Source organism: Danio rerio, chromosome 2 (genome assembly GCF_049306965.1).
Source record: "Danio rerio strain Tuebingen ecotype United States chromosome 2, GRCz12tu, whole genome shotgun sequence".
In the NCBI taxonomy this organism is placed as follows: Eukaryota; Metazoa; Chordata; class Actinopteri; order Cypriniformes; family Danionidae; genus Danio; species Danio rerio.
In genome coordinates, this window is record NC_133177.1 from 12,366,537 (window position 1) to 12,393,179 (window position 26,643).

General features: G+C 35.7%; 2 protein-coding genes across 8 annotated transcripts in view; both read left to right on the plus strand.

The window, feature by feature from the left end:
• The window catches only part of ro60 (Ro60, Y RNA binding protein), a 489,528-nt gene that overhangs the window by 13,982 nt on the left and 448,903 nt on the right, over positions 1-26,643 (plus strand). For 2 of the 3 annotated variants that reach the window (XR_012388813.1, NM_001037397.2), the window contains 3 exons: positions 1,589-1,705; positions 2,105-2,248; positions 7,111-8,330. Coding sequence is in view for 1 of the 3 variants with exons in the window: in NM_001037397.2 (NP_001032474.2) it covers positions 1,589-1,705; positions 2,105-2,248; positions 7,111-7,263 (414 nt within the window). In the remaining 2 variants the exon portion in view is untranslated. Of the gene's footprint in view, positions 1-1,588; positions 1,706-2,104; positions 3,110-7,110; positions 8,331-26,643 lie in introns of those variants that run through there. The other variant, XR_012388809.1, reaches the window with a different exon arrangement.
• cdc73 (cell division cycle 73, Paf1/RNA polymerase II complex component, homolog (S. cerevisiae)) overlaps positions 8,926-26,643 on the plus strand; it is a 56,633-nt gene continuing 38,915 nt past the window's right edge. For 3 of the 5 annotated variants that reach the window (XR_012385773.1, XR_012385774.1, XR_012385776.1), the window contains exons 1-6: positions 8,926-9,079; positions 19,585-19,690; positions 22,824-22,893; positions 22,989-23,051; positions 23,213-23,265; positions 23,370-23,458. Coding sequence is in view for 2 of the 5 variants with exons in the window: in NM_001291396.1 (NP_001278325.1) it covers positions 8,949-9,079; positions 19,585-19,690; positions 22,824-22,893; positions 22,989-23,051; positions 23,213-23,265; positions 23,370-23,458 (512 nt within the window). In the remaining 3 variants the exon portion in view is untranslated. The remainder of the gene's footprint in view (positions 9,080-19,584; positions 19,691-22,823; positions 22,894-22,988; positions 23,052-23,212; positions 23,266-23,369; positions 23,459-26,643) is intronic. The other 2 variants (NM_001291396.1, NM_200348.2) reach the window with 1 other exon arrangement.

A 26,643-nucleotide genomic window follows, 5' to 3' on the forward strand; every position in this document is an offset into this window, starting at 1 on the left:
TTTGTTATTTGTTGGTTAGAATAAAATCAGTTTTTAATATTTAAAAAAAAAACATTTTAAGGTCAAAATTATTAGCCCCTTTAAGCTATATTTTTTGATAGTCTACAGGACAAACCATTGTTATACAATAACTTACCCAATTACCCTAACCTGCCTAGTTAACCTAATTAACTTAGGGTGCTTTCACACCTACACTTTTGTTTCGGAACGTGTCTCGTTTGCCCAGTTAGCGCGGTTCGATTGGCATATGTGAACAGGGCAATCGCGCTCCGTTCCGCGCCAAAGTAATCGCTCCAAGATCGCTTGAATGAGGTGGTCTCGGCTCGGTTGAAACGAACCCTGGAGCGGTTCGATTGCAGTGAGAAAGCGATCCGATCCGAGCGTGGTTATATCACAGTGTTTTATGGATATGTAATAGGCTTACGGCTATATGAAGAGAGAATTATGAGTAGGGCGGGAAGTTTCGCGAGTCTCCGGATGCCCGCAAACGAGTGATGATCTCCCAGTAATCTCGCGTCTCTCTCCCAGTCCTCAAATAGGCATCGTCGCGCACCCTTCTCACCCCTCCCCACTGTGTCTCTCCTCAGACACGTCACGCGCGCGCACCACCAAACCACCACCTCTCCTGACAGCTGAGCGGGACGCTGCAAAATAAACCCTGACACTCTGACCAATATGAGGAGAGTTTACTCGCACGTGACTTGTTTTAGCTCTTTTAGTCCGATTAGAAACTTTGCAGTGTGAAAGCGAACCGCTCCAAGAGCAAAGAGCCACAATGTAACAATTTTAATCTCTGTTTCGGAACAACTGAATCGATTCACATGTGTGAAAGCACCCTTAGTTAAGGTTTTAAATGTCTCTTTAAGCTGTATAAAAGTGTCTTGAAAAAGATCAAGTATAATTTTATTTACTGTGTTCATGGTAAAGATAAAATAAATCAGTTATTAGAAATGAGTTATTAAAACTATTATGTTTAGAAATGTAAATAAAAAAATTCTCCATTTAACAGAAATTGGAAAAAAGGAGGCTAATAATTCAGGGGGGCTAATAATTCTGACTTCAACTGTATATGATGCATCAGGCTTTAAGGAAAAAAATTTAAATTGAGCAAAACATGTAATTTTGTGCTGTTGCTAATATTTCTATAACATTTTTATAATGTATGTTTTACCATGTGGCGTTTAACAGAGCAAGGAATTTTTTTTCTATTGTTTCTATTGTATTGTTTTAAACAGGATACATCGTTAAGCTGTGTTTTTGTTGACCATAAATGGGAATAAATCCTTGATCTTATTCCCCGTCTTTTTGGAAAGATCTACAAATATCGGCACTGTTGTTGGTTCTATTTCAAATTAATCTGTTTTTGAATTGAGTGAGACATTGGATCAATGATCCGTTTATGAAGAGAGTCTTCAGCAATTTGGGTCACTGAATATTGAACATGGACTGGCTGTGGATGTCTTGAGTTTGAGTGACACAGTTATTTATTTTTTACAGGCTGAAACCAGACAAAAACATAATCCCAATTTGAACTGAGGAAGATATTTAATGTTTTTTTTTTTATATTTAATTTTCTTCTTAATTGCAGATAATTGCTCAAACAGAGCCAAACGCGCAGATTGTGGTTTTCTCTGAAGGAAACCTTCTTCCCTGTACTGTCTCTTCTGATATGACATTAATGCAGGTAGCAGGACTGCTAATCCAGGTAAGAGGACTCTGATGACATATAGTAGTTAACATTTAAAGTTAATAAAACCTTTCATTAAAGTTGTCCATAAAGCTATTGAAAAACACCTATTCTTGCGTTAGGTCAATTTAAAAAAATAATATTTTGATTCACTTCAAATGTTGACTACTATAGCTCATGCTGTAACATTCAAAACATTTAACTTACCTAGTATAAAATGTAGTAAAAATCTTGTTTTTTTTATTGCTAAATGTCCATGTAATAATTGCCTCATCAAGTAGTCAAACAATACAATTATTTATCAAATACCTTTTATTAAAGAAATAAAAAAACAATTGGAGTTAATTCCATTAAGGAATTGTTAAATATATTTATTGTGCTATAATCATAATCTACAGTATATGTGCTTCTCTCTAGACTCCTGGTGGTAGTACAGACTGTTCTTTACCCATCACCTGGGCCTCGGAGAATGAGAAAACTGTGGACGTCTTTATCATTTTAACCAATAATCAAACCTTTGGTAGAGAAAATCCAGCTGACACTCTGAAGATGTATAGACAGGTGAGTCAAGCTTAAGAGGAATGCATAAGATGTGTTTGTGTCCTAATAAATGGTTATTTATTATTTTTGCAGTCCTTAAAATAAAAAAATACTTGTGATTACGCGTGACTAATTGCATACAAAATAAAAGATGACATTTACATAAAATTGTTTTTAAAGAATATATGTGTGGGCATTTATATATGTACACAGTACAAGCACATATACTACCTGACCAAAGTCTTGTCGTCTATCTAAGTTTTAGGAACTAAAATTAAAGCCTTGACTTCTAGTTGAACATTTGGTATTAAAAGTGGCTTATAAAAGGCAAAGGCCTCGATTACGCATAATTTACCAAAATAAAATATGATCATGCGTTGATTTTGACAGACAGTAAGGTCTGACTTTGCTTAGATAAAAGTCTTGTCACTGAACAGAAATAATGTACAGTATAGAATATAAAGTCATGGTGCAGTGGAAAAAGAATATTGTTTATGACTCCCATGAGCTTGGAGGACTGCATCCATACATCTTTGCAATGACTCGAATAACTTATTTATTAAGTCATCTTGAATGGTTAAAAAAAAAAAAAAAGCATTTTTGCAGGATTCCCAAAGTTCATCAAGATTATTTGGATTCAACTTCAATGCCTCCTCCTTCATCTTACCCCAGACATACTCAAAAAATGTTCATCTATGATAACTGGGCCTGGCAAACAATGATTTTTCCTTCACCTGACTTAACTGATTTCTGTGAGAATCTTGGGTCCATGTGGGTTCCAGTAGGTCTTCTGCAGTATTTGTGATGATTGGGATGCAGCTCAACAGATGATTCATCGGAATAAATCTGCATTCTGTCACTTTTCCAAATGACCAACTAAAAGTCAAGTTATTATTTGTTGCTCTTACAACTGGGATTGACGACAAGACTTTTGTCAGGTAGTGTAAATTATGTAAATAAAAAGTTTATATTTACATCTAATGGATTAGTCACGATTAATTAACTGCACTAATTCTTTTGTATGTTTGAATAAGTAAAGGTCTGAATATTAGTGTTTCACTTTTACAAAATAATCTTATGTTGATGAAATGGAAGAGTTGTTCTTCCATATTTTGGTATATTTTTTGACAAGTTTTTTGAAACCTGAAACCTTTAACGTGTTTCTGTGTACATTAATTTAGTTTATTAGAGAGAGTAGGTATTGTTAATAAAAAGGTTCGGAAATAAGACACGTGGAGTATGCATATATTCATTCATTCATTTTCTTGTCGGCGGTTCATTCCGCTGTGCCGCCAACTTATCCAGCAAGTTTTTACGCAGCGGATGCCCTTCCAGCCGCAACCCATCTCTGGGAAACATCTACACTCACATTCACACCCACACTCATACACTACGGACAATTTAGCCTACCCAATTCACCTGTACCACATGTCTTTGGACTGTGGGGGAAACCGGAGCACCCGGAGGAAACCCACACGAAGGCAGGGAGAACATGCAAACTCCACACAGAAACGCCAAGGTTCGAACCAGCGACCCAGCGATCTTCTTGCTGTGAGGCGACAGCACTACCTACTGCTCCACTGCCTCGCCAGTATGCATATATATTAGTGGCATTATTGAAGTAAACACAGCAATCAAACTATTACCGTCATGTAGGACTTTTTGCCATATTTATATCCGCACATAGACATATACACGCATCGTGAAATGTGGAAGTTTTTTTCTTTCCATTTGGCATGCGTTATTAAATTCCATAACACTCACCAGTCCTTACTCCTTATTTGCGTTTAATACCCCAGTTTGTCTCGGGGGCATGAATGAAATGTTCATGAGTGAATCTGCCGAACTGCAGTTAAAATTACAGGAAACTCTTACATGAAAGCACTTCACGTAAACACCTGAATTATATTATTGTCTATTAAGGATGATAACTAGACTACAGATGTCCATGAAAGAGTAGTCAGTAGTGTCTTCTAAGTAAGTGAAGGACCCAGAAGGGCATCCTGCTGATATGATTTAGAAGGGCACTTTTTTTGTCAGACGCTCACCGGTTTGACTTTCATTCACCGTCATTCATTTTCAAAAGCACCCAGTCCATTTATATTTGTATATGTTTTACTCGAACACATAAACTCTACAGGTGCCTGATGGTTAGATGTGGAGCTAACATTAATCAGATTCACTCTAGTGAACCATCTATGTTACCACATCACGTTTAATGTGGTAATGTCACAGTAGGATTACACACAGGTTCGAAGACTCGTTCTCGCCACCTACAGTGCAATTCAGCCAGATATACATCCGTGCCAAAATATCAAAGTGAAAGTCATCATAGCTAGCGTAGAATAAACCCAGCTCCCAACCCAACTTTGAGAATTTTTTTTTAATCGCCTGATGAGAGTCTCGTGTTATCGCCGATAATGACCCACCACTATTAAAAAGATATTTTAACAAACTGTAAATGCATTGTTAAATGTTTTACTAAAGTGGTGGAGATGTTTGATTAGCTAGGAGAGAGAAAGCTACCTGGGTGACCTATTTCGATAAATTAACATTAATTAAATAATATAATTTTACATGATAAAGGCACCAATAGATTTATTTAGAGTTCTATTTTGAAACTTTAATGTAAATGAAAACAAAGGCAGGAAATAATTTCGGCCTCTACATACGACATAGGTCTCAAATTCTATCCCTGGAAGGCCGCAGCTCTGCACAGTTTTGCTCCAACTCTAATCAAACAATGGTGATCCAACTAATCAAGGTGTTCAAGACTACTACAGACTATTAAACAGGTGTGAGTTGGAAGTGGTTGGAGGAGCTAAACTGTGCAGTGCTGCGGCCTTCCAGGAATTGAGTTTGTGACCACTGACATAAAGATGTGTTTTGGATGTTTAATTGGGATCCTTTTCAGGGTGTCCATGGGGTCTTAAAAAGAATTAAAAATTGATAAATCAATTTAGAGAAATTTAAGGGCCTTAAAGTATAAAAAAGTCTTAAATGCTTTTTTACAAGGTATTCATTTTTGTATCAGTATGCTAAAGTTTACATTTAATCTTTGAATATTGGGAGGCTGTGTAGTTTATGAAATCAAACAAATCCTGCTAGATTTGACATCAAGCTGCATTTGTTTACTGCAGGAACCAGGGAAACTGTTATTCCTGCTGTTGTAACTGCGCCACCTGCTGGATTAACATTTTTATTCAGTATATAAATACAGTTTTAGCTTGGGATTCGCAACTTTAAATGTTACTGGTTCAAACCTGAAGTGGTGATTGGCTTCTAAAATGTATGCAAAGAGTCTTAAAAAAGGTCTTTAAAGGTATTGAATTTCAGTTTCGCTCAACAATTGTGGAACCATTTGACATTCTACCGCATTGCTTAACAACATATATAGAAAACAATTTAAAGGCATGGCAGGCTTAAGCAAAGCCTGTTTATTCAACAGCTTTTGGCTTTAGTCTCCCTGCCCTTCCCATTTTCAAAATAAGAGTCTCACATACATAGTATATTTAATTTAAGCTTAGATTAACTTATAAACAAGGAAACAATTATAAATTGCGTAATCTCACTTGGAAGTGCGAGGCCAATCAAACGCAACTTGATATCAGGCCAATCAAACGCAACATTGGGTGTGCATATTAGGCATATAAGATTTTGACTGTATGATAACTTTGGATATAAATATCACATTTCACAGTATCACAGTATTGAGATTACTGCTCTAAAATATGTTCTTTTTAAACATCTGGGTAAAAAACAAAAACCTTTGTACACAATATATTTTAATTTGGGAAACATTTAAAATATTGTGGAACAGTAAACATGTCAGGCTAAATAATTCAAATAAATCATTGACTTCTGCTTTATTTGTTTAAATTACACAGATACAATTTAAATTTACAATTTAAATGGCATCTTTGGATATCTTTTCTGCTGGAGATACTTTGTCCTAAACTTTAAAAAAAATGTAAATATAATAAATACCTTAGGAGCGGTATAGCAGAAAATTTTGACTGTCTCAAAACCTTGACTTTTCCAAATCATCCCGTGCCTTGTACATATTGATGATCCCATGTTCAACTTAAGAGTCTGTGTTTTGTTTTGTTTTGATTGTTCTAATTATCACCGAGAGTTTACACTCGAATGAGGAAACAATGGTGAGATTTAGGCTCACAGTATTCTATTTCTTTGTAATGATCTCTTATTATTCAGCTATGTATATCCAGATTTTCATTCTATGGCATTTTTATTTTATTTATTTGTACCATTACAAAACTTTCAATTCTTGTTTAAAATTAATTCTTGCTTAATAAAAGTATTACTTGTTTAAATAATAGTAATAATAATAATAATAATAATAGTTTGTTTTTCATGTGAGTAATAACTTCCTTTTGAGATGATGAACACATTCCCTATTCACTGCGAGATTCATTGTGACTACTCTAATTTTAATTAAGCAATTTATTTTTTAAAACCCAAATAATTAAACTAAAATGCAACTCGTGCTACATTTTCAAAAAAGGAACTCAAATATTATTACTTATTTAGTAATTTAGTAATATAATTACTAGTAATATGTGACCTTACTCGTTACATAAAGTAATATTATTAACTCAAGTTTCTTGTAATCCGTTACCCCAGCACTGTTTATCACAAAAAAAACATGTCTTTGTTTTCTAAAAATGTTGTTTTTTTTTCAACATTGTGCAGCTTTAACATTCAGCATAAATATATGTTCAACTTAACCTCAAAATACCAGACAAAATCCTTTTAAAAGCATCAAAATTATTAAGTATTGCAAAATAATAATTATAAAAATATTAATAATTATCATTATATAGAACAGTTTTATGTTTATGATTTTCTTTTCTTTTTTTCAGAAAAGCTCTGTATTTTCAAAACTTGTTGTGTGTGGGTTGATTGCCAACAACCTATCCATCGCTGACCCTGAAGACTGCGGCATGTTGGACATCTGCGGCTTTGACTCGCAAGCAGTGGATGTCATCCATAACTTTGCACTCGACATCTTTTAAAAGCTATTGATTTTGTAGCATGGGTTGTAGATTTTCTGAATGACAAAAAGACATTAATGCACCACCCATCAACATGCAAAAAAAAAAAAACATTGTAAGCAGGTAATCATGTTGTATGTTTCTACATTTTGGAATCAAGTCTCCAAGTCTAATTCGATATCCAGCAGGCTGGATTAAGTTGCATTGAAAATCAAGGGGTGCACATTTAAGACTTCATTCAGTATACTGTATATTTTCTAACCTGGTCCTGTGAAATATTTGCTTCTTCCCAAAAAGAGTGTAATCATCTTTTACATGTTTCTTTTTGAAAAGCTCATGCATGTCACTGACCTTCATTGGAAGCAATGTTCTGTATTTTAGAGGCCTTGTTCATTGCGTGTAATATCTTTATGTAATACGATGTTATGAATTATTACATATTGAGCTGAAAGTGCACCATAGGTCTTCCACAAAATCTGAGAGCTGAAATGCATTCGCAGTTTGTCAGTGAAATTGAAATCAAGCAATCTGATTCTCTCAGAAATTGATGTAGCCTAAACTACTAAACTCGTCGGTAAAGTTTTAATGTTGATATACCTCAAGTGTTTTGTGGTCCAGTAACTTGATATATGAGTGAAAATAACCTTTTATATGATTCAAGAGAGACTTCACTGAATATTTTACCGCTTACTCTGGCACATTTTCGAAGTCAATAATGCTACATATGTATGTATTCCAAAATTGAGGAAAAAAAGAGGTATATGTTTGAATAGAGGAAGTTAATAATGGATCTTGCTTCTAGATTCATTTCTGTTCAGCGTTTTTTATGTTTTTTATTTAGCATTTTCTATTGTTCTTTGTGCCTCTTAAGGTCAAATCAAGGTTGTAAGTTTGCTAACGCTGCTAGGATAATAATATCTATGTAATGAATTGTAGGCACAACTAACAAACACTAAAACGTAGACAATGACTGCTTGTTAGTTTTGAGATACAATACTGAATGTACCCTTGTTCTGTTTGTGTAACATTAGATATTATTTAATCGAAACCTTGAAGTATGAGGTAAATAAACGTGACAAATAATGAAATTCTGTGTTCAGATGGTTATTACACGTTGTCAATACAAAATAAAATATATTGCCATGCTAGTAAATTTGTCCCTGTATGTAACTCGATTGCAATCCACTCCAAAGTTTGTCCGTTTATATGTTGGAGTGTAAAACGCTTAATAACACATTACACTACATTTAAATGTAGAAAACTGAAGAGGTTATTCTTTAAAAAAAAAATTAAAATTACGATAATTATTAAAGAATAATCAGAATAATGTATTTGTATTGAGGTGATGTGCTTAATTACTTTATAACATTATGCTATGTCGTTGGGATAGTAAGTTTGTGTACACTAAAATATGAATATAGTTGATGGCTTGACATCGGTACCTGAGGATTTTTGCTTTAGCTGTCTGAGATTTGCCTGAACTGTGCATACGTTTTTGAAAAGCTTAAAAATACATACCTATTGCTCGCCTGTGAATAACCCTTTTGTCGACTCTTTTCATGTCGTTTTCATCGCAGTTGAGGCACAACAATTATGATTAAAGAGCATTTGAGTTGATCATTTTTAGATAGGCACTATTCGAAGCAGCCCCGTTCTGAGAAGTTGTGGGGTCTTAAATAAAACACTCGTAATGAGGAGGCGCGATCATGGCGGACGTGTTGAGTGTTCTTCGCCAGTACAACATCCAGAAAAAGGAGATTGTCGCAAAAGGCGATGAAGTTATTTTCGGGGAATTCTCCTGGCCTAAAAATGTCAAGACCAACTATGTCATCTGGGGGTATGTGCGCGTTTGTTCTGTTGACTTATTCGTGTTGTTTTGAGCCGAGCTGGTTTAGCCGCTAATGCGCTAGTGATGGACTCGTGTGAAGAAACTCGTGTTGTGTACAAATGCTCACGTAAAGATAAATATGTTTCATGTGGAAGAAGGTGCCGATGGATATATGCACATGGTAATAATGCAACTAAGAATTTGGCTGCTCCTTAAAACATTGAGCTGTTTACATGTTCGTCTTTACTGAGGCTGCGCAAGAACTTCTCATTTGTTTGTGTTGCAACGTTGCTTTCTGGAGTGATCTATCCTTAAATCTAATAAAACGTTGACCTGAACATTTACTTGTAATCACGAAATGGTGGCATTTAAGTGACATTAAAGCACTATTTTAGCTGAATTAGCTTGTCGGATGATCCTCATAACCACACTTTGTTGTACCAAACATTTTTCCAAAATATTTACTATAAATAAATATAACAAATGTTAATTTTGTTTAAATAGAAGCTTATTACATCATATGTCATTAGGGAAAAAAACTGTAACGTTAGCCTATTGTAATTTATGAGGCAAATAACAAACTGGCCAGCACATTCAACTTTCCTCAGTTCTTGGTCATTTGAATAATAAAAAAAATTAACAATTTATTAGCCTCTCTTGTAAAAGTGCTTATAGAGGTAAAGTTGGTTTTATATTTACACATTCAGACTTTCCCCTTAATAATATAATTTCATAAAAGTATTGTTTGCCAATTCTAAATAGCGAAATCATATTAGCAGCCAATGACTATCAAAGTACAACACTGTTCACAGTCAAATAAACAGTGTTAATGTTGTTTTCAAGTCATACTTGTAGGTTATTTCAGATCGAATATTCAAAGTGCTGTGGTAAACAATATAGGGAGTGTCACAAGTTGTCATTGAACAAATGTGTGAATATAGCTTTACCTCTATAAAGTGCTTTACACTTTTATTGGTCATGTTTTTTTTTTTCTCCATGAACAAGGTCCAATATTTAGAATAAAAGTTACTTGTCAAAAGTTTTCTCTATTCAAAAACAATTCAGTAGCAGAAAGTTTGCTTTATGTCAGATGTTTTCGTGCACAGCTGGTTTTGGACTCATGAAAAATAATTGTTTGCATTTGTCAAAACTGATTTACTTAAATCACACCAGGATTTCGCTTGCTCTTAAAGCCCTTTTCAATGGGTTATTTTTACTATTTTTGATGACATAGTAGTCGAAATAATACAAATGAGCACCTCTATGGGACAAATTCTGGACATTCTAATGCAACGGTTCCCAACAGGGAGGTCCCCTATTGACCTTATTCTGCGCAGACGAGTGGGCGCTGCCATTTGAATTTTTTTGGCACGAGACTTCCGGTCTCATTCACTTCCATTCATTTTTAGACATTAAAAACTGCTCGTTTCGCTGTTTGATGTTGTAAACTGATATTTCCTTGTTATATTATTCTACTTGGTCTGTATAGTCATGCAAACATTTGTTTGTAGAGCAAGTAGTTTGACCTTTTTTGCTGTTTATTATTCCTTGTCATTTCTCCCATAGGCGACTGAAACGGAAGCTCTAAGACAATCGCGAAAACAGGCGCACTTCCGCATTTTAGAATAAGGTCAATAAGGGGGCCTTGGTAAGCTCTGGGGGCATCACGTCATATTTTAAAAAATAAAATAGCAGTGGATGATTAGTAGAGATCATGTTGCCTTTCATCCCCTTGCCGAACAAATTTTTTTTTTACAAAATTACAAATTTGTCCCTTGGAAAAAAGTCTCACTAATTTGCCTTCAGCAGCTAATACTGGACCCAGGTGAGGAAGCTCCAAACATTTTGGGTCGCAGAGCTAGCAATACTGGAAACATGAAATGCAGGAAATACCAAGATAAGTTACTTGAACTATGGTTTATTCCATTTACTCGAAGCAAAGAGGCCCTGCCCCAGCCATAGTGTATTATCTGAGCCAAAGTTCTTGCTAACAAATGTATGAGACCATTCATCCCCAATACTGTGACAAGCCCAAAGCATTTTTTGATCACAAGGAGCAAAGACTTATGTTTTTTTTTTGTTACAAATGGCCTACTGTTGTTTAGCTTTTATATTTTACATTAGTCTATTATTTGTGCATAAACATATGTAGATATTGTAGTAAACATACCATTTGTTTGAATACATTTTTTGTCACACTTACTGCAAATTAATATGAGCGATAATAATGTGGAGGGGGGGCTTAAATGATTTTCAGAGGGAAAAGGGGGTCTCAGGCAAAGAAGGTTGAGAACCACTGTTCTAATGTACTGTATCATGGTAACTTGCCACCATAAATTTGTTTTGTGTGTGTTTGTTTGTTGTAGTGATAATTTATGTACACAGTCGGGTCAACTGTTCTTCCTCCTTGCATGTTTTTGTGAAGTTGTTGTGTTATTTGTGATAAACAGTGTTTGGGTTAATCATTTCACGATAACCGTTTTCAAGGTATACGATGGTTTGGAAAAGTCAAGATTTTAACTTCATTTAAAGAATTAAGACTGACCTGTTTACTGCTCCAAATAAATGTGTCAAAGGGGACTTGGGTTTTTTTTTTACCCAGACATTTAAAAAAAAACATATTAGAGCAGTAATGACAATACCGTGAAACTTAGAATCTTAAATCGACCCATGCCTAATTGGGGTAACACATTGGTTGTTGCTAGATCAGATATGGTTGTGGCTGGAAGTTAACAGAAGAGATTTAAATTATCTATTAAATTTTCCATTAATTGTATTTGGGTCTACCCCAACCCTACACCTAGAGCTGGGTGATAATTCGATATTGATAATTATCACAATGTATAATTTTTTGATAAAACAATATTTACAGTTCGATAATTGCTTGATAATATTTATGCACTATGCGTAACGCTGTGCAGACATTTTGCAGCCTGTCCTTCCGGATGCTGCACGCAGTATACAAGTTTACAGCCACACAGTGTTAGTTGCACTTAAGGAGTAAGAAAAAATTAAAATAAAAAAAAGGTCAGCCTTGTTGACAAGAAACGCCACTAGACTTGAGTAGTCTTGAGCTACTTAGGTTTTTGCAATCCGACACAAAAACAGCAAACTGCTCAGACGACTCATGCTATCAAAAGCAGGCAACACCACGCACCTGTTTCATCATTTAAAACAATACTTATGAAGGTGCTAAGAAATTACAGACCTAAACAAGTGTTGGTAAACGAGCGCAACTACTCAGCAAAGTTTCATGTCTTCATTTTCAAAAAGCTGTGCCTTACAAGGAAAAAACCCAGAAAAAACAGACGAAAGATTCAACAGACAACACAATCTCAAACACATCTTAATGAACACCTAACGCTTGCTGTAAACTACAAGGTGCCTTATTTAAGGGCATTTGTTATGACATTAATAGGATATTTTGTTGTCAAGCTTGTTTCCTTTTTAATATTAAGATATTTGTTTTGAAACCTGTAATAACACTATTATCCATCATCGACAATAGTCACTGAAGAGAAATCAGATGCTCAAGACTAGGCCTAGGCGATATGGGCAAAATATCATATAATTTCTCTATATTTTTGGAGAAATAACGGTATACGATATCTATCTGGTATTTTACCATAAATGGTTAATTGACAGTTAAAGCCTTTATTAAAACATTATTAACATCAACATTTTTTGAGTCTTGTCCTGATCTGATATTGATATTGGAGATAGGTCCGATATCAGTCCAAAAAACTATATTGGACTGCTTTAAAAATCTCCAAAATAAGCAGTCTGATTCACTCTAAACTCCGTTACAGCTATTATATCCAGCAGCGTCCAGAGCCCACGTGATCACAACACTGCTTGATGGCAAAGTCTCTTTAACATTTAACATGCTCTTCACTCTAAGTTATGGTGTTTTACGATAGAAATTTATTTTGATGGTAGCACATGCTGACGCTATCGTTAACGTTACTGGTTTATTTACTTCACGTCAAGCTTTGACGCAAAACAATCTTTACATTGTTTTGTATAGGCTACTAATCAATGCAAGGCACTGAATGGCGACGTAGCGCTCATCGTACAAGCCTCAATTCGGTCATGGCATGTCGTGGTGCATCCAGCAGTGGAATATTATTTAAATCCTTATTTTTTACGGAGCGAAGCATCATCCACCCGCAGTTGTTTAAGGCGGGCATGAACTAAAATATATAAATTAATAACTTAATTTTTATATTTTGTTAGTTATCAACAGCATAAACAAGAAGAACGAATATCATGGTGGTGAAGCTCTTTAAAAAGCCCGCTATAGATTATATGCTTCAGCGGCAAAACAATCCATTAAACTATTTTCACTAGGGATGTAACGGTATTGTAAATACCGTCATACCGCAATATTAATTTTTTTCGATATTACCGAAGTCGCATGACTCGGTAAAACTATAGGTCTTCTGAGAAAATTTGCTCAGGCGAATGAATAACCGGGAGGTAGCGAAAACTACAATTCCCATCAGCCCATGCTTGACCATCATCCCTTGCGGTCTGTTGTCGCTACAGATCCAGTAATGCGGAAATGGAGTGTGCTGCAAGAAGCGGGGATGAAAAAGAGCCGGAAAACTCTAAAGCGGGTGTTGTCGCCGCGTACATACTGAATAACGGTGTTGTCGTGCGAGTTCTTATCAGCTGTGTTGTCGCGCGCGTACTGAATAGCGGTGTTGTCGCGCGAGTTCTTATCAGCTGTGTTGTCGCGCGAGTTCTTATCAGCTGTGTTGTCGCGCGAGTTCTTATCAGCTGTGTTGTCGCGCGCGTACTGAATAGCGATGTTGTCGGGCGAGTTCTTATCAGCTGTGTTGTCGCGCGCGTTCTGAATAGCGGTGTTGTCAGCACACTGTTCAGATTGATGCAGACATGAGACCTCTATCTTACTCATGGTTTGTCCTCTCAAGTGGGGGAAAGACAATGCACAACGTTACTCACTGCTGTCAACCTGGGCCAAGTCATATCTCTCTTGTCCCAGAAACCTCAGTCCCAAATGAGAGTTTTTTTTACAGATAGATGGCTAATTTGTATGTCATTGACACTTTTGGCACTTTTTTGGAGTATTTTCATAAGTTTTGTTTTTTCCTGTAAATGATTCAATAAATACCGTACCGTGACATTCATACCGAGGTATTACCGTACCGTGAAATTCTGATACCTTTACATCCCTAATTTTCACGGTTTCATTTTAATTAATTAACGAAGCAAGGTCTGAGCAGCATGAGCTGGACAGTCTTTATAAGCTATTAGCTAGACTGAAGGATGAGTGATAGAAGCTCACTGTGTAAATGGAGAGGCTCCCTGCATGTTTCGCCGTGATGTGCGATTTGTAAAATGAGAGTATGCATAGGGCTATTCGTGCCAGTCTGTCAGACAAATTGGGTTAAACACCCGCGGACATAACGGAGATCTGCGCATAACAGGATTTTATGTGTCCCGCAATATGTAATGTCAAGAGGGTGAAGAAGGTAAACTGCACTCACTTGATGTAATGCATGGACATGTCTCATTGCGCAAAGCATAACTAAAAGGTCTATCGATTAAAGCATTATCGACAATCAATAGATCATCAAGTAATCATTAGCATCCCTAAATAAAAGTATATTAAAGCATATTTCACCCTAAATTTACCATACTCGCCATTAAAAGGAGAGTTCATTCAAAACTAAAAATTCTGTGGCCATTAAAGGTGCAGTAGGTGATCTGCCAAAATGCTAATCGCTTAGCATATTATCTTTGTATGGCGGGGAGGGACTGTGATTCAAAGCCACTCCCCCTGAAATCCGCAGCAGACAGACAACCCACTAGTTCATGTCATTCGCCAGTTAGTTAGAGCCAGCGCCGTGCAGGAATTACATGAAATACTTTGCCACACTTACATGCTATTTCAGAGCGAATATTCAGAGTAGCATGGTGAACAGTATAGGAAGGCTGTCATTGTTCAAAAATAACCCAATGTGAATATAAAAGCAACTTCAGCTCAATAAAGCAGGTTAGGCGGAATAGCGCTATTTACTGGTGTTTTGTTGTTAAACTAAATATAAATCTATGTTATAGATGCTGTCAAAGAACCTTATGAAACTGAAAATATCAATCTTTCACCGGGAGATTTCAGTGGCTGAACAACACGTCTGTGCATATAAGTCATTCATAACAAAACACAGTCTAACATAAAATAATTTCAAAACAGAACATTACCTGTCTAACAGTAATACTTCAGCCATGGTGTCGTCCTTCCTCCAGCGTGCTAAAGTAACTCCAATATTGATTCAGGTTTTTAAAAGTTTCAATTCAGCTTTTGATTTCTCCCGGTCCGTCTCGTGACCGCACAGCCGCTTTAAGGGTGAATTATACCCGCGCCTGGCTTTACAGTAATCGGCCCGAGCTCGGCTGTCCTTCGGCGCCCCCGGCTCCGACTCGGCATCTGCGAGCGGCCCGCAGCTCACTCGGAGCGCATGCGTTTGTGATGCAGACGGGCACGCGCTAATGGCGGATCTGCGTGAACAGATGCGCAGAAGTCGGAATCTACATTTGCTGACAGACAGTCTGACCTGCATATCGGAATTAAGGGAGATGACGGTCCGACTCTATTTAATTGGATAAACATTTTTTAGTTTTATGCTTTACCCAGAATATAAAAATACATATAAACACATTTAGATCATTTACTGTAATCATTACTATTGGACTGTGAAGAGACTTTAAACCAGCACAACAAAAATGTTTCTGTAGACAATCACCTACTGCACCTCTAACTTACCTTTTATTTGTTTCAAACCGGTTTTATTTATTTTTTTCTGATGTTAAACAATAATATCCAATAACTTGTAGATAATGTCTTTGGTTGTTGAAAACTTGAACAGTAAATGCTGAATTAAGATTGTTCTTTTGTTTATTATTTTATTATTTATATTGTTAGACCGCTAAAAAATTTAACAAAATGTGTTAAAAGCAATTGGCATGCTGAAAATCCTATAAATTTAATAGATTTAAAGATTTGACATTTTTATCGTGATAATTATCGATATCGACTGATCTAAAAAAATTATCGTGATATTTGTTGGTCCTGCGATGCGACTGTTGCATATTTGTAAATTTCGATATCGATGCTGAAACAGTATATTGTGCAGACTTGATTGGGATATGATTATATTTTTACCAAATAATTTGAATAGCTCTATTTAAAAAGCTTTTATAATTTTAGACTTATTGGGATGATTTTTAAAGACAGCTGCATTAAATAATGTAAAAAATACAGGATGTATATGGATGCAATAAATCAAAGACCCAATTGAAATGTGGTTTTCTGCAGTCTAATAACGTTCAGGTACAATTTTTTTTTTCAACGGAATAACACTTTTTTTTTATCTTGTATAAAACATAATGAAGCTAAGTTTTGTTAAACTACAAATGAAGAGTTCAGATGCAAAAGCCGCTAAATGCCACTTCCATCAAAAATGAGATAATGACATCAAGTGAATGCTTTAGGCACGTAGTACACCATCAACAAATAGATTTGCTTCTAATCATCCAAATTCCAGTGTTAGTGCATTCAGTTTTCAAAAGCCTCTAAACACTGCTAGCCTATGCTATGTCCAGAGAACCAATCAAAAAGCGTGAATTTAATCATATGTTTTCTACGAAGCAGCACGCTGATATGCCAGCTTTTATAAGGAGACATATTCCCCTTTCGATTTAGATTTTAAAAGATGGAGTTTGATGAACTGGATGACTGACTGTCAGTGAATGGCAAATGAAAACATCCCTTACCTCAAAAGTCTTTGCATTATAAGAAAAAGAAAACAAAATGTACAGTCTGAAGTGTAGCATGCGTTCATAACAATTTTTTTGTCTGATTTTAGTCTGATTTACTATACGTTAAATGGCAACTGCATTTCGCGAAAGACGGAGTTAAGATGTTGTTCTGTCCACGTGAATGCTGTGAGAATAAACAAGAGATGAAAAAGAGTCTAAGACCTAGAGTATGGTGGGAATGAATGAATAACAGCTTTTACAATTGTCCAAGAGGCATCCCCTTTTTTCCCAGTAGCCTTGTGTTTTATTTGCTAATTTAAGCTATTTTTTAAAAGATAAAGACAGTAAAGATAAACTAAACCCCAAATGTCAGAAATCACAACAGATAGTTAAGATTTAATTAATGTCAGTCTTAATGTTGTTGATTTATGCATTGACTTTACAGATTTCATTCATTCATTTTCCTTCTGCTTTTTCCCTGGTTTATCACAGCGGAATGAACCACCACTTACTTTACAGATCTATATATATTTTAAGTTTCAGGTGGTTTGTTTGTGTAATGTGTTATGTTTGGTAAAATAATTTCTATTTGCATCCTTATTGATTTTCAAGTAAATACAAGTAAAGTCTTGTTCCAATATGTGGATTAAGAGGGTTTTTACATAAAAAGCAGAAGTGGATTTAGCTGGTTTTGACACGATAGGAAATTTTACCTAGTTAAAAAACAAAGAATTATTTAAAGCAGGGGTCACCAACATGGTGCCCACGAGCACCAGGTAGCCCGCGAGGATCACATGTGTTGCCCGCAGGCCTGTTCTAAAAATAGCTCACCATATCACCACTTACCAGTAAGCTCCATCTAATATAGAAGTAATCATTTAAAAAATGTTAATATTTGCAGATATATATATAAAAATAAAGTGTTGCACATTGATACATTAAATATAGGGTATTTCCTACCCTGTTAAATCATTGTTGAAATTTGTTATTTGAGAAGTGTTTATCAAACTGGTAGTCCTCCACATTGATCGGTACCCAAGAAGTAGCTCTCAGTTTCATAAAGGTTGGTGACCCCTGGTCTAAAGTGACATTTGTAGAAAAAAAAATTTTTTTTACTAGCTTATAACCTTATCATTACATATAAAATGAAACATCTGGGGCCTCATGTACGAAGACTTGCGTGGAAATCTTACTAAAACATTGCGTACGCACAAAGCTGTAAATGTGCGTACGCAGAAAAAAATTCAGATGTATGAAACACTGCGTACGCCAAATCTCACGCATATTCTTTTGTACATCTGAATGAACGTGAAACTGAGCGCAACATGCACGAGCACAAAACCCCTCCCTGCCTCCTCCCCCGTATGAATATGCTAATGACTATGCTAATGGAAAAACCCAACGAAAAAACAAAGGCAAAAGCAAGCAAAAAGAGAAACTTTGAACAGAATGTGAATTGGAGGTGCTGCTTTCGGAGGTAGACCGGAGAAAAGCGGTGTTATTTGCAAGTTTGTTCTCCGGAATTAACAACAAAAGAAAAAAATAGAGTGGGGAGAGTTTAGCTGATGCGGTCAACACAGTTGGGTCTGAACATCGCACTGAGTGCATTAACACAAGAAATAGTGTGGTTTATATCTGTAAAATGTTGCAGGACGCTGAACAGTCTCAGTGGCGCTACTCGTAAGACGCATGTGATCATGAATTGATACGACGTTCGAGCATAAACTCGGCTCGAATCCAGCATCTGATGAACTCTTTCTTCTTTTTTTCCCCGCTACATATCAGATTTTGCCCACTATTTATCACGAGAAAGACAAGTAGGAATCATCAATAAGTTTGTGAATCATATTTTATTTGCACATCCATTGAATGGAAATGTTTCTGATTCACGCAAGCAAATTCATCTTCAGATAGTGTCTTTATAGCAATGTGCGTGCAGTAGATAGCTCAGATTACATTGGGAAAACAGGCGACTGCTGCAAATTGTGCTTTAATGTTTAGCTGGTCAAATGTATGGTATGGAAACCTTATATACCTGCTGAACCCATCTCATACAGCTGCCATTGCAAGGCTCAGACACTTTGTAGAGAAGAATTTAACACAACTGCCTCTAGGAGTCGCCAATGGAAATAAAACAGACACGCACAAAAAATGTGCGTACGCCTGCCAGAAACCTGCCGTGAAGCTGCGCACATTCCCACGTTCAGTTCATTGTTAGTAAATCCAAACGTGAGCGATTCTGAGCGTGATACCTGGCGTACGCAAAGTTTTTGTGCGTACGTAGCGTTGATACATGAGGCCCCTGAACCTTTTCAGTGGAGCCTGATAGAAAATGCTAATTTACAAGAAAAAAAAGTTTGATGGATTTAGAGGGTTTTGCATCTGAACTCTTTAAATATTATTTCTTACACAAATGGTTTAAATTATCTTGAAACCTCCCTCAAAGGGATGAAAATAAACTAAAACTGAACTTGCATTGCAGATCCTGTGATGTGACCATATTGAATTTGCATATTATGATATCGATGTTAAAGTGATTATATTGTGCAGCTTTTACATTTTGAAAATGTATGGTGCAAAGTTTAATTGAAAGAAAAGGAAAAGTAATATTATTACCATTTTTTAAAATAGCGTTTGCATTAATTTTATGCTGGTTATATTTTTGGGGGTAAAAAAAAGAAAAATGCTTACATAAACAATGATAATCATCCATTTTAATCTCATTACAGAACTGGAAAAGAGGGACAACCTAAAGAGTACTACACTCTTGATTCCATTCTCTTCCTGCTTAACAATGTCCATCTTCCTCACCCCTCCTATGTGCGGAGAGCTGCAGTAAGTAAACTTTTCAATATATATTGAATATAAATGCACAGTTTTGTTTGTTTAAAGTAGGGTTGTCAGAGGTATTAAGTTTGTTGCCAGTCAGTACTGAATTTTAAAAATATCCATTTCCCGCTAACATGTGAATGCGTTCCCTAATACTGCTCATTGGCCATTGTGCTCGTGCTTAACAGAAATGACTGTGATTGGGCTTGAAGGTCATTGGTTCACCACTTTTCACCAAGTGCAAACACAGATACACAGACACTGAATTGTTTCACGTTGATCAGCTGGTCTGTCTTTGAGCTGAAATATGAGCAATCCACTGATGCATGGACTGATCTATGTCTGTGTATCTGTGTTTACATTTGGTGAGCAGTGGTGAATCGGTGACCGTCACATGCCAAACAAAATGGACTGTAATTGGTTGTGAAGACACACAACCAATCAGCGATGTTTTATAATATGCTCAACAGTGCTCAAATGTTAGCGGGAAATGAATTGGAAAATGGAAATGGAATGGAAACATTTTGAGTACCAATTGGTACCAAACTCGATACTTACAACAATAGTTTAAAGTGTATTTTAATTCTGTCTACGTCAGTTGTCACATTATTTAATTAAACATCAATTCACTTTAGGGTAGGACTGGGTGATATCACACTCGTATCACAATATAAGTCTTCTTTCCTGATAACGATATATCATTATATATCCAATCAGTTAAACTGAGTTTAAAATAGTTAATTGTTAGCCACCTATTTAAATTCTATAAATGTAAGTTCTTTTAACTTTCTATTGTCAGGACAATTATAGATGTGTGTATACACTTTTTGTTTAATCTAACTTTAACAATAAAAAAGTAAACCACTTGTTATGTAGATAAATGCATGCACAACGAGTTGAAGTTCACAGGTCAGCAGTTAACTATACATCGATGAAGAGTCTTAAAGAATAATTAAACCATATTAGTAAAAAGAGTGTTATTACTTATTTTGCATATATATTCATCTTTAATTCGACTAGCTGCCAACATTCGCTGAGATCTGTGAGATTTTTATATTCCATTAAATTACAAACCGTCATTTTCGATGCTCTGGTGTAAGCTGAGTGCGTAGTTTTTGATTGGATATTAATAATCTGTCAAATGATTTGTCAAAGCAAGCGTGGATACTACTGCCACAAAAATACAGAATTTTTTGTTTTACAACAAGCATTTTGGCTGCAGCAGGAATTGTTTTCATCGGAGACTTTCACCTGCTTCCTTTTTTTGTCAATTGGGCTTTTTCTCAGTTGAAATAAATGATGAAGCATAATATGAAACATCAGACACTTATTTCCTCCATATGAAATGCATTTTTTCGTTTCAATATATATTTTTTATTCTCTTTGTTAATCATCTGGTTGAAAGCTATTAAGTGCATGATGCAAAAAGTGTCTTCTATGATGCAAAAGTAGAGCAAATCACACAAGTATCTTTGTTGTAATTATCATACATTATACCAAAAATATAAGCGTTGAATTTTACAGGTCAGCTCAAAACATTTAGACAGTTATAACTCTAGCAGGCTTTTGTTTTTGCCAAAAAGACATCTTTCAACTTGTCACCTTAATCTCTATGAAATATATTAATAAAATATGGAATATGGATTGCACTTGTTTGCTTTTTAAAGTTTTGTACATAGGCCTGTCACAATAATCAATATATTGATTTATCATGGAACACATGGACATGACCTCAATATTTTGACCTGCAGTATCATCCATACTTAACCAATGCAGCAAGTCAGCAAGAGCTGTACGCACAGCCTTTGTCATCTTATCCAATCTATAATGAAGGTGTCAGGGTCAGTCTGGGTAAAAAGCAAACTAGTATTTATAATAAATTACTGTAGTATATTTTCATATCGGTGCCTAGCAACTGAAAATAGATCTGGTAGAGCACAGGTGTCAAACTCAGTTCCAAAAGGGCCGCAGCTTTGCACAGTTTAGTTCCAACCCTAATTAAACACACCTGATCAAACTAATTGAGTCCTTCAGGCTTGTTTGAAACCTACAGGTTAGTGTGTTGGAGCAGGGTTGGAACTAAACTGTGCAGGGCTTCGGCCCTCGAGGAATTGAGTTTGACACCCCTGTGGTAGAGGATGTGGCCTGTTCAATGTCCTTTGCCTCTCTGTTTAAAAGTCTAAATTGACTTTGTTAAAGGTTCCATGAATTAAATAAAGTTTTTTAGATGTTATCAGTGTTGTTAGTTTTTAAGATATCTATGATCTAGTGTGCTCTAAAACAGTGACAATTCGTGTTTAGAAGATATAAAACTGAATACTTGGTCACTTCCGCCTAAAAGGATCAACGGTTTTATTCACATCACCTCGTACATCAAATGCTCTCTAGTATCTGACATGTCTCGCTCCCTTTGAGATGCTTTACATTTGCTAAAGGAAAATGCCATTGGCTGTTTTTTAAAGGGGGGAGGGGCTACATTATGCCCCACCCTCCATGTTTTGGTTAAGATTACGCCAAGTATTGAATAAATCAATGCACGTTTCAAAGCACTTCATGGGACCTTAGAACATTTTACTTTTTCTTAGTTGTTGGTACCATGTTCTTGTTACCATTGTTTATTTGTTTAGGTTATATACACATTTCACAATCTCATTCCAATGCCTAATTATAATATTGCTATAATTATAATGACTAAGAATAAAATATTATCTTTCTTTGAAAGAGTGTACCTCCATTATAAAGCTACCATGTTCATACTTGCATTATATAATGAGTGGCATAAATAGATTTTAAAAGGACAATAATATCATTTATCGCAATAAATTGTGGTGCAATATATCGTACAACAAAAAATTCAGATGGTGACAGGCCTATTTGTTCATAAAAATATATATAATTAACTTCTTGTTCTCATGTCTTTTGCAGTCTCATGCTTTTTACTTTCCACTGCCCACAATTCATTTTCCCAAGTAAACAATTGCATTGTCAGCATTGTCCAATGCCTAGTTCAACAATTACATATATACTACTTTTTTAGTCTTATTGTCAATAAACGAGAAATATGATCGTTAAAAAAAAGGTTTCATTTATAGTGTAGTTTGTGAATATTGTGTGCTTCTTTTTTTCCCTCTGAATACAGACAGAAAACATCCCTGTTGTCAGGCGACCCGACAGAAAAGACTTGCTGTCTTATCTAAATGGAGAAAGCTGTAAGTGTGAAAAGCAAATCAGTCATTACAGAATTCAAGCTCAATCATAAAGGAACACAATTATATTGAGTCTTTTTACCAACTCTATTTTACAGCATCATCAACGAGTATCGACAGAAGTGCACCTATAGAGATAGGTCTACAAAGGCCAACACAAGGTATGTGAATTTGTGTGTTTTTGTTACAGGAAATCATTATCATGAATCAGAGCAGATCTGTATTCCAGTGCAAAAAAAACTATATGAAATAGCCACAAGTGCCTCAGTGTAGAATCACCAAGTAAAGAATCATTTTACTGATAATTATATTATTTTAACAGTTAAAAGGGCAGCAGATGAAGTTTCGTCAGAAGCAAAAAAGCCTCGGGTTGAAGTAAGAAAGATTTTAAAACTTCAAAAAAGCCTTGTCTTTCTATCTGAAGTCTGTGTGCATATACAATATTTGTCACTCTTATTTGTGCATCTATTTCCCCACAGGATGAAGAGCGTGTGCGTCTGGATAAGGAGCGTCTGGCTGCTCGTCTCGAGGGTCATAAGGAAAGCATTGTGCAGACAGATCAGATCAGGTATGATCAAACTCATTAACTGTTTTGAAGGGCTTATGGCATTTTTTTTTTCTGAGTTTAAGGATTTGTGTTTTTTTTATGTTCAGTAATAATAATAATATGGAAGAAAAAAAATATTTAAATTATATATATATTTTTTCTTTTTTGGAGATCTAATTTTAAATAAATTTTTAATAAGTAAAACGTTATTATTTAATTTCATCCATTTAGATCATCATAATCATAGGTAGAACTGTGCATGCAGCACACCTTTACCATGTTGAAATGTAACAGAAAATTGTGTGATAAACACTGGCCTAAATGCATTAATTATAAATTAACACATGGGTATAGCATGATAACAACAGCTGTATTTCAGTTTGGATTTTGTATTTATATAAAATGTAATTAAGTATTGTAATTATGTTCTATTACTTATTTAACAAGGCTTGAAATTGCAACTTTTTTTGGTCACATGCGCCTGAAATTTATGCAACCTCAAAATATATGTAATTTTTGCGAGTGCATAAAATTGTTGCCGTGTGACATGTTTTCACTGCAAAAAGTTTACTGCATGCACAGATATAGGGAACCTTCACGCAGAATGCATCTTTGCACCTAAAAGATGCAAGACACAACAACACTCAGGAATGGTTTAAAACCGTTGTAATGACAACTTGCTATAGTAAACAATAGCCCGCAGTGCTTGGCACACTGCTCTGGAACAGATGACACGTCAAACAGGCACATTGCTCCCGTCAAATTTCCACTTGTTTTTCCTCTATCTTAGGTCCAAATAAATTGAAAGAGCGCTTTTAACTTTTTCCCCCAGCCTCCCGCTGGCATACAGTTACCTGTACTAGTGAATGCTGCTCTCATTGGCTGTGGGTGATCACTGAAGATATTTTCAGTCAGAACACATTTCACACAGCATGATTTGAATCGCTGACAGCCCCAGATATTTACCATACCAAATATCTCACGGGTGTCTGTGACCATCGGCGATTCTCTCATATTGCGTCCTTGATAGTTTATACTGTGTGATTGTCACTCACATGAACGAGAACTGATTTGCCTGTGATTTCAGGCATGTGTCTGTGATTTCTCAACCTGTCGGCGAGTCAAAATAAGGGCTAAAATCATGCAGTCTGAACTCTGCCTAAAAGTTGAAAATCTTAAAAAAAATGTTGCCAAACGTTCGTCAAGTGCATGTTCATGTAAGAAAAGATTGGAAAAATAGAGCGTTGCATTACAAATGGATTGGTTAATATTATCTGTTAATCACTTTAAAGGCTGAAGATGAAAGAATAAAAGGAACACTGACAGATTTATTTCAGAAACCACCTAAAGTTACAAATAATGGTACTTCTGACTAGGGTTGTAACAATATACCGGTATGACGGTTTACCACGATTTGAACGTGCACGATTATCATACCATGAACAATTGCATATCAACGGTTTTAACCCTTAAAGACCGAGACAGCCGCCCGCGGCTAAAAATAAGTATTGCTCTTAAATGTTTAATAACTTTTGATCCGCTGATCCGATTCATACAATTCAAAGATTGGCATAAAGAAGAGAATCTTAGCTTTCCAGTGCTGTATCACATAACATTCAGTTATCAGAATCAGTGCGGTTACGTCATCAACATTTGACAACGCTGATTTGACAAAGAAACGCTCGTCACTGTGTCTCCGGACAAATCAGACATGATACATTGATGCATTGTCCCTCCTCCATGCCTAGATTGGTTCAAACTCGCTATATCACAACCAATAAGCATAGGTTTCGCTTTTGTTTGTGGCCCAAGCTTTTTGAACAACACGGAATGAGAGATAGGCTGTACATTTATGCGCGGCTAAATAAAACGCAAAAAAAAAAGTTTTGCATGAAATAATTCTCATACTAAGTACTTTTGCATGCACAGCAGCACAGAAACATGACAAAACAGTGACACAGCAAAGACGAACTGCTGCTCTTGCTGTTTTCAAAAGACGCAAATGAAGATGCAGCTGTTTGTCTGCATTGCATACAACCACATCCAAATCCATGCTGGCACATAGAACCTAAGGATGTTCCATATTGAATCTAGTTTGTTATGTAACTATTTATAGTATAGTAAATATTTATATCTATTTTTTACTGAGGATTTGCACCATGTTTATTTGGACTTTATTTGGACTTTGACACATTATTTATTATTTTCTTATTTTTATTTGTTCATTGTAAGTGGTGTTGTTTATAGTAACTAAAAATATATTATATGGAAAAAGTCAAATTTGCTTTACTGTTCTATTATTTTGTAACATTTGTAACATACCGTATACCGCAAAACCGTCAAACCGTGGTATTGTTTTAGACGATTATCATACCGTGAAAAATTCATACCGTTACAACCCTACTTCTGACAGTAATCATTATTTCACCTTAAACACTTTTTTTTTTAAAGAGAGTGGATAAATGACTAAGCAGTTTCATTTCCACTTTGAAAATGGCTAAAGCTGTTTACCATAATATTCTGTAGGTTTGCAGATAACCGAGTTTGTTGCATCTACACATTTTAAGTGCAAGAGGTTCTATTTAATCCTCCATTTAATCGTCAAGATGCTCTCTGCGTGCAAGGCCGTTGAGCACATGCAGACTTTTTCATTTTTTTTTTATTAGCTTTGATTTGTGTTGATTTCAAATCCAATGAAATTCTTAATGTAAAACTTGTAGTGGTGCTCTTAATATTTGTTGTGCGTGACCATTTTGCCTGGTGCTCCTAAATTTTTGAAGTCGAGAGCAGCTGTGCTACCACGCAAAAAGGTCATCTCAAGTCCTGTTTAATTTATGTCCACTAGAGCTGCACAATTAATCGTTAAAAGATCTCGATTCGACCCCCTAGACGATCTTAATCCAGCATTTCTACGATTCTGCCAATCCTATTTTCAAGTTCAGGAAAGTAGAAAAGGCGGCTGCACGAGTCTTTTCATCGTTTCACACACGTTGCTCAGTGACATTGACACCTCTAAATGATGTTGAATGAGTCACATACTGTATTTAAAGGTATAATTCAACCTAAAATGTCATTTTTGTCTTTATATAATGATGTTTTCGTGGCCGGGAAATCACACGTGACGTGAGCTGTTATCACAGAGAGGTCTACTTCAGTGAACAGAACCTGTATATGTTGCGAGAAACAGGTAATACAGTTGTAAATAA